The 15,746-nt window shown below is 43.1% G+C and overlaps 1 protein-coding gene across 1 annotated transcript in view; it reads left to right on the top strand.

Moving 5' to 3' along the window:
* Positions 1-15,746, top strand: part of CPLANE1 (ciliogenesis and planar polarity effector complex subunit 1) — a 168,169-nt gene that overhangs the window by 18,770 nt on the left and 133,653 nt on the right. The window contains exons 5-6 of the mRNA XM_067545544.1: positions 10,552-10,658; positions 13,988-14,144. Coding sequence (XP_067401645.1) covers positions 10,552-10,658; positions 13,988-14,144 — 264 coding nt within the window. The remainder of the gene's footprint in view (positions 1-10,551; positions 10,659-13,987; positions 14,145-15,746) is intronic.

The following is a 15,746-nucleotide window of genomic DNA, read 5'->3' as shown; positions in this document are numbered from 1 at the left end:
CTGAGTTTGCAACAAACTGACTGGCTCTGTGGATGTAGGGAAGGCGGTGGATGTGATATACCTTGACTTTAGCAAAGCTTTTGATACGGTCTCTCACGGTATTCTTATCGGCAAGTTAAAGAAGTATGGGTTGGATGAATGGACTATAAAATGGATAGAGAACTGGCTAGGGCATAGGGCTCAACGAATAGTGATCAATGCTCCATGTCTAGCTGGCAACCGGTCACAAGCGGAGTTCCCCAGGGGTCGGTCCTGGGGCCGGTTTTGTTCAACATCTTTATTAATGATCTGGAGGATGGGGTAGATTGCACTCTCAGCAAGTTTGCGGATGACACTAAGCTGGGGGGAGTGGTAGATACCCTGCAAGGTAGGGATAGGATACAGAGTGACCTAAACAAACGGGAGGATTGGGCCAAAAGAAATCTAATGAGGTTCAACAAAGATAAGTGGAGAGTCCTCCACTTAGGAAGGAAGAATCCCATGCACAGCTATAGACTGGGGACCGACGAACTGGGCAGCAGCTCTGCAGAAAGGGACCTGGGGGTAATGGTGGATAAAAAGCTGGATATGAGTCAGCAGTGTGCCCTGGTTGTCAAGAAGGCTAATGGCATATTGGGCTGCATTAGGAGGGGCATTGCCAGCAGTTTACGGGAAGCGATTATTCCCCTCTATTCGGCATTGGTGAGGCCGCATTTAGAATATTGTGTCCAGTTTTGGGCCCCCCACTACAAAAAGGATGTGGACAAGTTGGAGAGAGTGCAGCGGAGGGCAACCAAAATGATTAGGGGGCTGGAGCACAGGACTTATGAGGAGAGGCTGAGGGAACTGGGCTTGTTTAGTCTGCAAAAGAGAAGAGTGAGGGGGGATTTGATAGCGGCCTTTAACTACCTGAAAGGGGGTTCCAGGGAGGATGGGGCTAGGCTGTTCTCGGAGGTGGCAGATGACAGAACAAGGAGCAACGGTCTCAAGTTGCAGGGCGGGAGATCTAGGTTGGACATTAGGAAAATTTTTTTTTACTAGGAGGGTGATGAAGCACTGGAATAGGTTACCTAGGGAGGTGGTGGAATCTCCATCCTTAGAGGTTTTTAAGCTGAGGCTTGACAAAGCCCTGGTTGGGATGATATAGCTGAGGTTAGTCCTGCTTTGAGCAGGGGGTTGAACTAGATGACCTCCTGAGGTCCCTTCCAACTCTAATATTCTATGATTCCACAGGAACTCCAAACAACAATTTCAGGCCATCATTGACAAAGGTAAATTGATAAAGCTAGGTCATCCCTTCAAGTTTTGGTTTACATTTGTAACACGGCTTCCCACTCCAGGTCAGCTGTGGTTGTCATGAGGCAGTCTTCATGGCAGCACACCTCTGAGTTTCCCAAGGAGGTTCAAGCTACTGTGGAGGACCTCCCCTTTGAAGGCAACAATTTTCATGAAAAAAGTGATGACTCTGCACTTCTTAAGGACTCCTGTGCAACTTCCATGCACCTTGGGTATTTACACTCCAGCACATTGGAGGAACTACTCCAAACCATCTCCTTATAAGCAACGTATTGCTCCTGAGTCCTTTTACCATCAGAACGCTTACGTGTCTTTCAGGAGATGCTAGAGGGTGCAGCACCGCAAAATGCTCCGTTGTCCTCTTCTCAGTCCCAGCCTCCTGCCAAAAGATCATTTTGATGAAACCCCCAAGGTCTGCCAAGGCTACACAACTGAATTTCCATAGATTCCTTCCACAGAACTTGCTTCTCTGCCCCTCTTTAGGGATCTGAGGATCCTCAGATAGGAGGTAAACTCCCTAAAGTGGAAACTAGGTCACATTACGAAGGATGAATATAGACAAACAACATAAGCATGTAGGGACAAAATTAGAAAGGCCAAGGCACACAAAAAGATTAAACTAGCTAGAGACATAAAGGGTAACAAGAAAACATTCTATAAATACATTAGAAGCAAGAGGAAGACCAAGGATAGGTTAGGCCCGTTACTGAATGAGAGGCAAAACACAATAACAGAAAATGTGGAAATGGCAGAAGTGCTTGTGACACTGTATGGAATGAGTGACCGTTTATTATAATATTGATATCAGTGTTACAAAATTGCAATAAATCTTACAAGATGTGCCATGTAAGGTATCGGCGGAAAAGTTATGATTTGCTGCTAAGTATGATGATTTTGTTTATATGTATGTATCATCTTTGTGTTGCGAGTTATAAATATGTGTGCTATACCTGTATCTCAAACTTGTGCTGTGCTTTTGAGTGACCCCACCAAACAGATTAGCATCAGCACTATCCAGCATGCTTGATGGCCCATCAAGGGCAATCAGCTGTAGAATGGACCCATTGAGAAAAGCCTGGGGCTATGCCTATGAGTCAACAGGACATGTAAGGACATGCCTGTGAACAGGGGACTCTAAGTGCTTTTCTGTGCCCATGTGCTGTGAGCTTGTGTTTGGGACAAAGGATGTACAAGCCACATGGCAAAGGATATAAAAGGCAGCTGCATCTTCTCCATTTTGTCTTCAATCCTGCTTCTCACCTCTCTACAAACTGAACCGTTGAACAAAGGACTGACAAGACCCATCCAAGTTTTGTATGTGCTCCAGAGGGACTTTACAAGCTAAGAACCTGATATCTGGACTTTGAAGTCGTATGTATATATCTGTTGACTCATATTTAGCTTGTAATCCGCTATAACAGTCCCCCCACCCCTTTCCACAGTACTCCTTTCTAGGCAGTCATTTCCAATTTTGTATGTGCGCAATTGACTGTTCCTTCCTAAGTGGAGTACTTTGTATTTGTCCTTACTGAGTTTCATCCTCTTTATTTCAGACCATTTCTCCAGTTTTGTCCAGATAATTTTGAATGTTAATCCTATCTTTCAAAAGCACTTGCAACTTCTCCTGGTTTAGTATCATCCACAAACTTTATAAGTGTACTCTCTCTACCATTATCTAAATCATTGATGAAGATATTGAACAGATTCAGATCCAGAATTGATTCCTGCGGGACCCTATTTGATATGCCCTTCCAGTTTGACTGTGAATCACTGATAACTAGTCTCTGGGAACAGTTTTCCAACCAGTTATACACCCACCTTATCGTAACTCTATTTAGGTTGAATTTCCCAGTTTGTTTATGAGAAGGTCATGCGAGACAGTATCTTATTAAAGTCAAGATGTACACATCTGCCACTTGTTACCCTGTCCAAGAAAACTATTAGCTTGGTTTCACGTGATTTGTTCTTGACAAATCCATGTTGACTGTTACTTATCACCTGATTATTTTCTAGGCGTCTGCAAATTGATTGCTTAATTATTTGCTCCATTAACTTTGTGGGTACTGAAGTTAAACTGACTGGTCTGTAACTCCCTGGGTTGTCCTTATTCCCCTTTTTATGGATTGGCGCACTATTTGCACTTTTCCAGTCCTCTGGAATCTCACCCGTCTTCCATGACTTTTCTAAGATACTAGCTAATGGGTCAGATATCTCCCCAGTCAGCTTCCTGAATATTCTAGGATGTATTTCATCAGGCCCAGGTAACTTGAAGACATCTAATGTGTCTAAGTAGTATTTAACTTGTTCTTTCCCTATTTTAGCCTTTGATCCTACCTCATTTTCACTAGCATTCATTATGTTAGATGTCCAATCACTACAAAACTTTTTTGGGGAAAACTGATACCAAAAAGCTATTTAGCACTTCTGCCACTTCCACATTTTCTGTTATTGTTCCCCTCCTTCCCTTCCCCCATTGAGTAAAGGGCCTACCCAGTCCTTGATTTTCCTCTTGCTTCTAATGTATTTGTAGAAGATTTTCTTGTTACCCTAATGTCTCTAGCTAGTTTAATCTCATTTTGTGCCTTGGCCTTTCTAATGTTGTCCCTACATGTGTTGTTTGTTTATATTAATCCTTTGTAATTTGATCTAATTTCCACTTTTTGTAGAACTCTTTTTTGAGTTTCAGATCATTGAAGATAATTCCTCATTCCCAAAAGGAAGGGAGCCTGGAAATTCATTCTTGATTTTAGACAAGTGAATATCTTCATACACCATTCGAGATTCAGGATAACCTTCCTAGACTCTATAATGCCCTCCCTAAATGAAGCTGATTGGCTTGCAGCTTTTGATTTAAAAAAAATGCTTATTTCTGCATAGATGTTCATCTAGCGCACAGATTCCTATTCTTCACACTGGGCTGAGAACATCATCAGTACAGAGTTCTTCCTTTGGATCTCTCGACAACCCCAAGAGTTTTCACAAAGGTTCTATCTGTGGTAGTGGGATAACTATGTCTACAGGGCAGTCCAGTATCTCCAAACCTCCATGACTGAATACTCACAGTGAATCATAATGGAAGGTACAGTTGTCAGTCCTTTCCTTTCTCAACCTTCTTCAATCGTTAAAAGTTCAAGTAATTTGTGAAAAGTCCACTTGAGTTCTGATGCAACTTATAGAGTTTATTGGAGCAACTCAGAACTTGATTTCAGCCAAAGCATACTTACTCGAGGACAGACTCCACACGATGAGGGACCTCATCAGCCAGCTTCAGCTGAGTCCTCAGACAACAGTTTGATCCAGTCTGGTCGTCTTAGACCAGGTGGCCTCCTGAACCTACAAGATATCCTTTGCAAGATTCCTTCTCTGGTGTCTTCAGGCGGGGTTATGGACAGTCTATTGCTCCAAGTAGGGACAATCTGGCCAAACAAGGCTTGATTCCTCTCTGTGTCCTGACATCATTCACGTTGTGGGAAAGCAAGGAAGCCATTTGTGTAGGTGTTCCTTTTGTTCCCCACGACCCATTAAGAGGCTAATTTTTTGAGTAGATGTAGCTAAGTATTCCACTTAGGAGTGGGTGGGTGGGTATGCGTGTGTTCCCAGTGCACTGGAGGCAAAGAAATTTTGCTTAGCAGTTCCCATGGAGGGGCGGTGCTCACAAGTTGTGGCCATACTTCCTCCCTTGTCTACATAAGCTGGTGCCACCCTGATCCTCCCTTAATTCCTTCTTAGAGCCTGTGGCTGGAGTTGAAGCTCTGTGCTGTCTCAACCGCACAACCTCTCAACTAGTTTAATTTTTTCTCTTGTTGTATATAGTTATTAGTACCCTTAGTGTTAGATTAGTGTTAGTTGTAGTAGTTTGTTGCCATTAGTGATGCCCTCACCGGGGTTTATACTTTTACTTCATATGGGGGAGCAATCCTCAACTGTGATCCCCACACGCAATGCTTGCTTTGTCTCAGCAAGGTCCACATCAGGGAGTGTTGCACGATCTGCAGATTGTTTAAGAAATGGACTTAATAGGCCAAGGACTAGCAGTCCTTCTCCCTACGGAACCTCCAGAGTCTTCCCCTCTGGGTCCGCCAACACTGGAACAGGATCCAGCTTTGACATAGTTAAGGCCCTCATCTTTGTCCCTGGATGATACTGTGCTGCCTGACTCATTCTCCCCTTCTGTACTAGAGGATTTTAAGGTGTACCAAGACCTTTTATGGCACATAGCTGCTTCACTTCATATGCAAATAGAGTTCGTGCAAGAGAACACCCACACATTGATGGACATTTTACAGCTGTCTGCCCCTGGGAATGTCACCCTCCTTATCAACGATGCATTCCTTGAACTGACTGAGGCCCTCTGGAGCACATTGGCTTTAGGACTGCCTGTGTTTAAGTGCATGGAAAAGTGCTATTTTGTTCTCATGTGGGGATTTGAGGGGTTTTACTCCCATCCAGTCCCAAATTCCCTAGTTGTAACAGCAGTGAACAGCAGGGAAGGTTTAAGACCACCCTCAAGGATGGGGACTCTAAATGATTGGGCCTCCTGGGCAAGAAGATTTATAGATTGCCAACTATAAAGTCTTGCTGTCCAAGTATGATTTTGTTAACTGAACAGCTGTCAAAGTTTGCAAACTAGCTGCCCGAGGCCTGGTGGGAGGAATTTTGATATGTCACTGAGGACTGCTTGGTGGCTAAGACATTCTTGCAGTCCATGTTCAGTGTCATAGACATCTTGGTCAGGGTGATGGCCTCTGTGGTCACCATGAGGAAGGCTTCCTGGCTGTAGAAATTAGGTATTGCCCCCGACGTCCAGCAAGCCTTCAAGGATTTGTCCTTTGACAGCCAGATGTTTTCTTGGACAAAGGTGACAAGAAGCTGCGCTCCTTGAAGGGCTTATGTTCTTATCTACATATCAGTGGTGCAGAGGCCCCAACACAGAGTGCAGCAGCAGCAGTATAGTCCACAGCGCACATTTGGCCAGCCTTTCTCTCCTCTGATGCAACGAGACTACACCAGAAAGAGGGATAAGTCCCACAGGAAAATGTAGTCGTGCCCGGGGTTCACCCAGTCCACACCCCTTCTCCCAGTACCTTCCAAGTACCCATTTTGACTACTTGGTCCAGAGCACTGTTCCAGTTGTTGTTCCTCCCTCCTCATCTCCCCCCTTTTGGGAGAGGATGACCCACTTTCACAATGCTTGGAGCTTAATCATTACTGACATTTGGGTTGTAAGCACCGTTAAATCAGGTTATGCCATCCAGTTCCTCTCCGCGCCTCCTCCCCATTCCTCCTGAGGGACCCCTTCCACAAGATGCTGCTTCTTGAGCAAGTCTGCTCTGTGTTGACTTTGGGAGCAGTGGAGGGGTTTCTGCCAAAACACCGGAGTCACGGCTTCTACTTCTATTACTTCTTGGTACCCAAATTCAAGGGAGGGGTAAGACCCATCTGTCACACTGTTTAGATTGGCTCATGGCTATAAGTGTCTACCTCAGTGCAGATTGTCAAAAACAGGGCGGACGTGCCAAACTGGTGGTGTGTTCTATAATTAGATTTCACCCTGGAGTCATAGATAGTCCGCTTAGACTCTCCAGTCTACCTTGCCACCCAGACAAACTGGACTTAGTAATAAAATGGTAATTTACATAAAAAATTGCACCACATTAAGGTTGCTTCCAGTCACTTACCCCAGATCAGTTGATACCCTAGATCTTACACCAATAACAAAGTCTGTAACCAATCCTGTAATAAACTATCTAAAGTTGTATTAACTTAGGAAAAAGGAATGAGAGTTATTTACAGATTTAAGCAAGCAAAGATGTACACACAAATGAGTTACCATCTAAATCCTAAAAGTGACAGAATTGTAATGATCTGTGAATTTAAGTGTCTTTCAAGGTGGAGCCAGGAGGCAGCCCCTGGGGATCTCTGGCTTCAGTTTAGAATCTCTGGCCCTTCAGAGTTCAAACAGTCAAAAAGACCGAAAATTTTCCTGTGGCTTTGTTTTATTTTCTTCTTTCAGATTCCAAGCCTATAGGATGAGCTTCCTTGCAGGTAGCATTTCCCAGGTGTGATAGGGCCATTAACCAGTTCTTTATATTGTGATGTTCCTTGATTGTCTGTTTAATTTTGATTGTCCTTCTGGATGGGCAGAGGGGGGAGGATGGTTCCCATGCCTGAGTTCACAAGTTCAGAGCAAACATTTTAGAAGTTATAAAAGCAAAACTGATCTATTTTCTTATATCATGGAACTGCAAGTGAGATTAATGTAAAGCAGCTTATAAGCATTTCATGGAGTCTAAATACATTCTTATAAGACTAATACCTATTTTAAGCAAAACTGAGATACAGGTGAACTGATCTGGTCTCCAGTTATAAGTTTGACAGTTCTTAGCTAATGCCAGCAGCCTGGCAAGAGTTGGCATCTGTCTTGCCAGCATGTCACCATCCTCAACCTTTGCGATCTCAGTAAATATGTCAGATATATGAGGTTCAGAAAGGTCACTCTATTGACTAGTTTGCAACTCTGGACTTGCAGGATGTCTACGTTCATGTGGCAATTTTACTGAGCCAAAGAAAATTCCTTATGTTCATCGTGGTGGAATGTCTCTTATAGTACACAGTGCTTCCATTTGGCCTTTCTTCTGCACCCTGGGTTTTACCAAATGCACAGTCATTGTTATGACAAATCTCAGGAAGAAGGGAATTCACGTCTTCCCATAGCTCGATGACTGGTTACTGAGGGGCAGATCTACAGAGGAAGTTCTTGCTCATGTTGGTAACACTCTGCACTTGCTTGACCATCTGGATCTCATCTTAAACACCTGAAAGTCAAATTTGGTTCCCACTCAAAAAATCAAGTTTATTGGGACCCTGTTAGATTCCAGATGTCATGAGCATTTCTGCTGACTGATCATTTTCAGACAATTCGCCATCTTTACCTCAGTCTGCAGTCTCAGCCTTCCATGACACTTTGAACATGTCAGAGACTTTTGGGTCACATGTCCACTTGCACGAAGGTGGTCCAGTTTGCAAGGTTCCGTCTTTGCCCTCTTCAAATGAGACTCCGGTTTACCATACTATTCTTCATTCTCTAAACAGACCGGTTCGTCTCCCTCCACTGATCCTTGACTCCTTGCAGTGATGGATATGTCCACAGAACGTTTGCCAAGGCATTCCCTTTGTCTAGCCCTCACCAACTAAATTGGTCCTTACCAATGCCTTCCTGATGGGTTGGGTGGCGCACTTGGGGTCGCTGAAAGTACAGGGACTGTGGTTGGAGCAGAAGGTGTCACTCCATATCAATTTGCTGGAGCTTCAGGCTCTCTACAATGCATCTCATGCTTTTCACCGTGTCAGAGATTCAGTGATTCGTGTACTTACCGAAGGTTTTGCCTTGTAGCTTCTCTTTGGGGTGTTCTCCTGGAGATAGGGAGGATGGCTGCATCGGGCTCTGTGCATAACTTTATTAGACATTATGGTCTGGTACAAGCTTCTTCAGCAGATGAATCCTTCAGAACAGCAGTCCTGCATGGTTCCTTGCATCCTTTTTGTCAATGCATATTGCTTGGGAGTCACCCACAGTGGAATACTCATAAGGACCGCCTCTGAAAGAAAGAAAGGAAAACTATTTACTTCATAGTAACTGAAGTTCTTCAAGATGTGTGGTTTCTATGGAGATACCACTACTGGGCTTCTTTCTGCACTGCTCCGAATCCTTTTCCAAGTGATTTGTGGTAGAAAAGGAACTGGAGATGAGGTCGGTCCATGCCTCTGTTTATGTCTTGAGTTTAGCACACAAGGAGATACAGGGTGAAGGGGCAGACCAGCAGACACGGCTAGTGAAAAATCTTGTGGTGTCAAGAACATGCACGCCCACAGTGTAATATCTATAGGGACCACACATCTCAAAGAACTCAAGTTATTGTAAAGTAACTTTCCTTTCAACTAGAGACCAAGAAGAGGGACTTATTTTAAAGTCTTATCTAAATGATTGCACCCCTAATGTTGCTGCAACATACTATTAATGTTTTGCTGTCTGAACTTTTGTTATGAGAGCCCAGTTTTGGGTCCCAGTCCTGCAATCTCATGTACATTGGTGGTTCCTTGTACCTCCTGATAACTCACTTATTTCAACATGGCTCTGTGCAGGCACAGGGATCTGCTTGTGCAGATCTAATTGCAGGGTCAGAAACCTGGAAGGCCTTTCCTTCTGGAATCCAGCCATGTATTTATTTATTCTTGATTGAATTGGGAAGAGTGATTATTTCTGTGTTTCTTAGAAAGCTCTGAAGATCTCCCCACTACCTTTCTTCCTGGTTTTAAAACATCAATTTGTGGATCTGCATTTATTGATCCTTCTGGATAAGGGAGACTGCATGGGATTCCAAAGTCTGTGAAAAACTGCCCCTTAATTGTCCTCTCTCCACTCATGCATCATATATGTATTTTTGCAACCAATTCATTTTTTGTCTGTACAAATGTAATCTGTGGGAGTTACTGTTAAATTAACCAGATGCACCATGTCCTGATAAAGTGCTTACATGCTTGTTATATTGCACTACATGCATAGAGTTATTTGGGTCATTTTTATGTTTTAATTTGTTTACTCATTTTATAGTAAACCAGCAGAGTAGAATTGTTACTTCAGTTGTAGGTGTGGTGGACTTGCTCCTATCTTTGTATGTAAGGATTCATGGAATTTTATCACACTATCCACAGTCACCCTTCTCTGAGAAACAGCCCTAATAACTCCTTTCTAATAAATATGGAAAGTTTTGGTAGCAAATGAAGATTTGAGTACAGGCAACTCTCAGATATGCTTTTTTAACAGCTAAAATACATAGCTTTTTAAAGTTTCAAAAGTCTGCTGTGAAAATTTGCTTCTCAAAGCAGTAAGCCTAAGAGGAGGAACTTGGACCTATAGTCCCACTAGTGCTTTCTAGTTTAATTGCACAAACACAAAATGAGTGATTTGAACTAATACCACAACTGAATACTAGTACAATGTGACAAGGTAAATTGCCTAGTAAGATTACATAATATATTATCTACTCAGGCTAGTCCCTCTCATGTTCAATTCTTAGGCAGCCAAAATGTTGTATCTTGTAAGATATTGGGATAGTTTAAGCGAGGTTGTAGGGTAGTTGGCAAATTGCTTTTATCGGTTTGTCTTAACTTCTGAATCTAAGAGAGAAATGTATTCTGAAATTTTTTATTTTAATTATAATGGGCATTGCACTGATCAAGTAAATTTATAAAAGAGAAAATATATTTCTTTTGCAGATACTGGGTGATTGCTGCTTGTGCTCTTTTGTATTTTATTCTGGGGAATGCTTGATGCTGACATTTTTGGCATTGCAGTGGCATGAAAACAGCTTCAAATACATTAGGTGAGTTCAAAGTTATTTTAAATTTTTCCAGTTTTACAAGGAATAGTTGATTGATTTTGAATAGAGCATTTTGAAGTCAGGGATTCAGAGTAATGTGTGGACAATCATGGACATTTATGCAAAACTAACTTACGAATGCTGATACCTGAGGTACATACACAAATCAGGTACTTACATGTGCACATGACTGGCTTGCTTCATTTATATGCTCAGACAAGCTAGTTATGAATAGATGTATAAATAAAAATGAACCTTCCTAACTTTGAATATGGGACCCATAATGTTTAATTTAAAAAAAAACCTAGTTATTTCAGAACTAGTTATCACTGTATATATTGATCTGTTTTTACTGTTGATTTCTGGCAGGAAGCTGCTCAGAGGCAACTGTCAGCTAATTTGCATCAAGCATAGGAGTTCTGGACTGAGGATTTCTGTTCAGATCTTGTGTTTTGTGAAAGAGCAACTGCATACACTTAACTGGAGATATAGAGGGGAATTCCTAGTTAGGGTCTACTAATTTGGAATGTGGGCCATATGTTTTTATTCATGCATCTCCTGACCTAGAAATAAATGCTATTAACATGCCCCTGTGCAGAAGAATCAGAAAAGTTAGAGATATACATACTAGATCATTCAATCTATTCCCAGCCAAAATTATATTGTTTTCTATAGTATATTGGCTAATCTTTGACTAGTGTTTTGTCCAAATCTCAAATGATGAGGTTTTATCACATTTAAGGGAGATTACTTCCTGACTGTGAACTACTTTGGATATTCCTGATAGTTTTCCTATATTTTTCCTTTCTTAGTTTCTTCCTGTTCACCTGTGATATACCCCCGTACACACCTTAAGTAACTCTTCCTCCTCTCTCACTTCCTTCAAATGTTTATAAATTGTATTTATACGGTATCCGTGTTTGTCATTTCTTAGGCATGGTCTCCACACAAGTTGTGTATTAGAGTAACTGTGTTGGTTGCTGGAGCTGTGACTTCTTACTGATATAGTTATATCCGTACCACCTTTTGTGGATGCAGTTAGACTGGTATAAAGATTCTATATATTCATAGAATATTAGAGTTGGAAGGGACCTCAGAGGTCATCTAGTCCAATCCCCTGCTCAAAGCAGGACTAACCTCAGCTATATCATCCCAGCCAGGGCTTTGTCAAGCCTCAGCTTAAAAACCTCTAAAGATGGAGATTCCACCATCTCACTAGGTAACCCGTTCCAGTGCTTCACCACCCTCCTAGTGAAAAACTGTTTCCTAATGTCCAACCTAGACCTCCCCAACTGCAACTTGAGACCATTGCTCCTTGTTCTGTCATCTGCCACTACCGAGAACAGCCTTAGCCCCATCCTCCCTGGAACCCCCTTTCAGGTAGTTAAAGGCTGCTATCAAATCCCCCCTCATTCTTCTCTTTTGCAGACTAAACAAGCCCAGTTTCCTTAGCCTCTCCTCATAAGTCCTGTGCTCCAGCCCCCTAATCATTTTTGTTGCCCTCCGCTGTACTCTCTCCAACTTGTCTACATCCTTTTTGTAGTGGGGGGCCCAAAACTGGACACAATACTCTAAATGCGGCCTCACCAGTGCCGAATAGAGGGGAATAATCACTTCCCGCGACCTGCTGGCAGTGCTCCTCCTAATGCAGCCCAATATGTTATTAGCCTTCTTGACAACCAGGGCACACTGCTGACTCATATCCAGCTTTTTATCCACTGTTACCCCCAGGTCCTTTTCTGCAGAACTGCTGCCTAGCTCGTCAGTCCCCAGCCTATAGCTGTGCATGGGATAGGTATATATATTGGTATAGCTTATTTCTCTTCTGATGTGGGAAGCACATTTATATGGGTAGAACTACATCCACACTATGGGGGTTGTACCATTTTAACTATATGGGACTTAAAGTCGTACAACTTTTATGTATAGACAAAGCCTTTGCCTATTTAGCCCTTTTAATATTTCTTCAGAAATCAATCCCTCCCACCACCTAATCATGGGTATTGCTTTTCTCTGAACTCACTTCCATTTGTTAATACTAATTTCCTGGTAACGTGCCCAAAATTCAATATTATGTTCCCTGTCTCATGCACTAAAGCAGTGGTTCCCAACCTTTTTGGCTCAAGGGCTACAGATATAATTTTTACTACTTTGAAGGTCCACCAGCTCTTCCACAGCCCCCAACCTCCTCCCTTACTTCAGCCAGACGGAAGGAGTTCAGCGAGAAGGCTCTCCTGTCCCCCTGGCTGCAGCAGGGAAACTGCATGTGTCCTGTAGCCCCATACACTCCACCTGGGTCCCTAAGCAGTGGCTCCCTTCTGCAGCCAGGGGGATGGAAGATCAATGCTCCCCTCCCTCTGGCTCTAGCAGGGCCCCTAGCGCTTAGGGACCCAGGCAGAATGCTTTGCTGTGCTCCCTGCTATAGCCAGGGGGCGGGGAGTGCTGATCTCCCGTCCCGTTGGCTGCAGCAAGGAGCCTGTCTTTGAGCCCCACAGCAATGTGCTCCACCTGGGTCTTTAGGCGGTGGCTCCCTTTTGCAGTCAGCGGGAGGGGAGTGGCGGGCCACTTTGAAAGACCCTGCGGGCCACTTTTGGCCTCCGGGCCACAGGTTGAGAACCACTGTGCTAAAGCTATAGGCAAAAGGACTGTTACTTCCTGCTGATGCCTTTGTATTAAAAGCATGACATTGCGTTAGCATTTTTCATCCAATAAAACACGTGTAATTTTCTGGCTATTGTTACTCCTCTTTAATCATGACTGTTTCTCACATTTCTCCCTCTTACTGATTGTGTGTTTCATTTATTCTTTTTCCCCTTTGATGTGTTAGTTTGCGTTCTTCCAAAGAAAATCTTGTTTTCTGTCCATGTTTTCCATCTCCAGAGTCACATATTCTATTTCTTGGTTTTCTCTAATATTTACAACAATGTGCAGTTTACTCTCTTTTTCAAATTCTGACTAGACCTGCGTTGAGTGGGTCTATACTGTGTAGAGGGACTGCTGCTGACTAGAATATGGGTACATAAATAGTGAGTTTTTATAGTTCTTGTGTGAGCTTATTTTGGGCATTTATGTGCAACGCTAGAATTATGGTTGAATAGAAATAAATAAATTCATTCTCAACCTTCAGCAGTCATTTTAGAAACATTTTTTGTAAGTACAGAGAATTTTTAACTTGTAAGAAATTAAATCTCATTCTTAAACTAAATTTACTCTGAAATATTGTTTTTATTTAATATTTATAATGTTTATAATTTGTGCATCATTATTTTCCATTTAATATAATTTCATAATTCCTCCTTTTTTTTCTCTTTTTTTTTTTTTTTTTTTAATAGTTCTTTACCTTACCAGATCCTTTGGGCACAGCAAGCATGTTCTCTGCCCAGTCTGATTCCAGAGTGTGAGCCAGTAAAGTCGAGAGGAGCTTTGCTTACTGCATTTTCAAGGGACAGACTTTTACTGGCAGTAGCCATTAACCAAAATGATCCAAAGGTATGACTGGTAGACAATAGCACTAAAAGTAAACTTGCAAATAGAACACAGTTTGTTAAAAGTGACGTTCTTCCATTGGAGTCCTTGTGGGTGCTCCACTTTAGGTGATTGCACACCCCTGCACCTTTATGCGGAGAATTTTTACAGCTGTACCTGACTGGGCTGCATGTGTGCTCTCCCTGTCTCGTGCCCGATCTACTGCATCGGTACCAACTGTGCCATAGCCAAGTACCTTTGAGTCAGCAGGGATTTCCGGTACCATTGGTACCGTTAAATCCACAAACCCTAAGTAGACACGCTTCAGAAAGGAAGGCAGAGAAAAGATTGTTATTCCCACTACCACGCCAGCAGCAGCTACAAAATCTTCTGTGCCGAATGCCTCTGCAATTTCTAAGGCACCAGCACTACCGGTTGGCTCTCTGCCACACATCTCTGATGCAACAGCACCAAAGCCTCCTAAGTCCTCTGCGCAGTCAGTGTTTGCACCTATTCCCAAGGCACCGCACTACCTACTGGAACAATGTTGGCACCTATTCCCGAGGCACCGCACTACCTATTGGAACTCAACAATTCTTGGTATGCAACAGATCCAGGTACTTCCTCTGGTATCAAAAATACATCAGTTCCTGGCACCTAAGGACCTGACAGTGAGCCTAGAACCTGAGTCCCCTCTCTTTGGTACAGACACTGTCTCAGTGCTTTCAGTTCCATGTGTTCTACCAACTGCACTTGCTCCCTCTCCCCCCCAGTGAGGAGGATGAGGGTGGGGAACTTTTTTCATCTTAGTACTCCTCGCCACTGCAGACCAGTGTCAGATCTGAGCCACAAGAGACTCCTAGACACCATCACAGACCAAATGTACAGGGCTGGTATGGACCCCCATGGGGACTCTTACCTGTGCCCTTCCCACCACAATGGCCATTCTCGGACCCATGGGCGACATATAGGCAATATTATCCCAAGGCACCAAGTGTCAGGAACATGGTCACGCACTTCTCCCCAAAGTCAGTAACCATGCATTATCTTCCAAGAACAGAATTTTGAGGAAACAGAGTAGGACTCGGACCAGGAGGCTCTTTCTGTAAACAACTCATCTTCCTCACCTGACGAGCCCATCATGCCTCCTCCCCCTACTACTGGAGACGATTTCAAACTGTTTCAGGATCTGTTTAAAACGGTAGCTGACACACTACAAATCCCTCTCGAAGAGGTTACCGAATTACAGAACAAGCTGTTGGACATATTCCGTACATCAGCATCCTCCAAGATTTCATTGCTCATGAACAAGGTCATTATGGAGCATGCCACAACCATCTGGCAAAACCCTGCCACAGTCCCACTTATGAGTAAGAAGGCAGACAAAAAATATTACATCCCTTCAAAAGGGCTAGAATTTTTATTTTCCCACCCCCAACCAAACTCTCCTGTGGTGGATGCAGTTAGCAAAAGAGGCGGGCAACATTACTCCAGGACCACACCTTATAATAAGGAATGGAAAAGACTAGATCTATTTGGCCACAAAGCCTACTCATTGGCGACATTACAGTTTAGAATCACCAATTGTGAAGCTCTCTTTGCACAATATGGCCACATGACATATTT

This window comes from Emydura macquarii, unplaced genomic scaffold (genome assembly GCF_026122565.2).
Source record: "Emydura macquarii macquarii isolate MOO-44397 ecotype Brisbane River unplaced genomic scaffold, CSIRO-AGI_Emac_v2 contig_1045, whole genome shotgun sequence".
Lineage (NCBI taxonomy): Eukaryota > Metazoa > Chordata > Testudines > Chelidae > Emydura > Emydura macquarii.
This window is presented reverse-complemented; position numbering and strand designations above follow the sequence as displayed.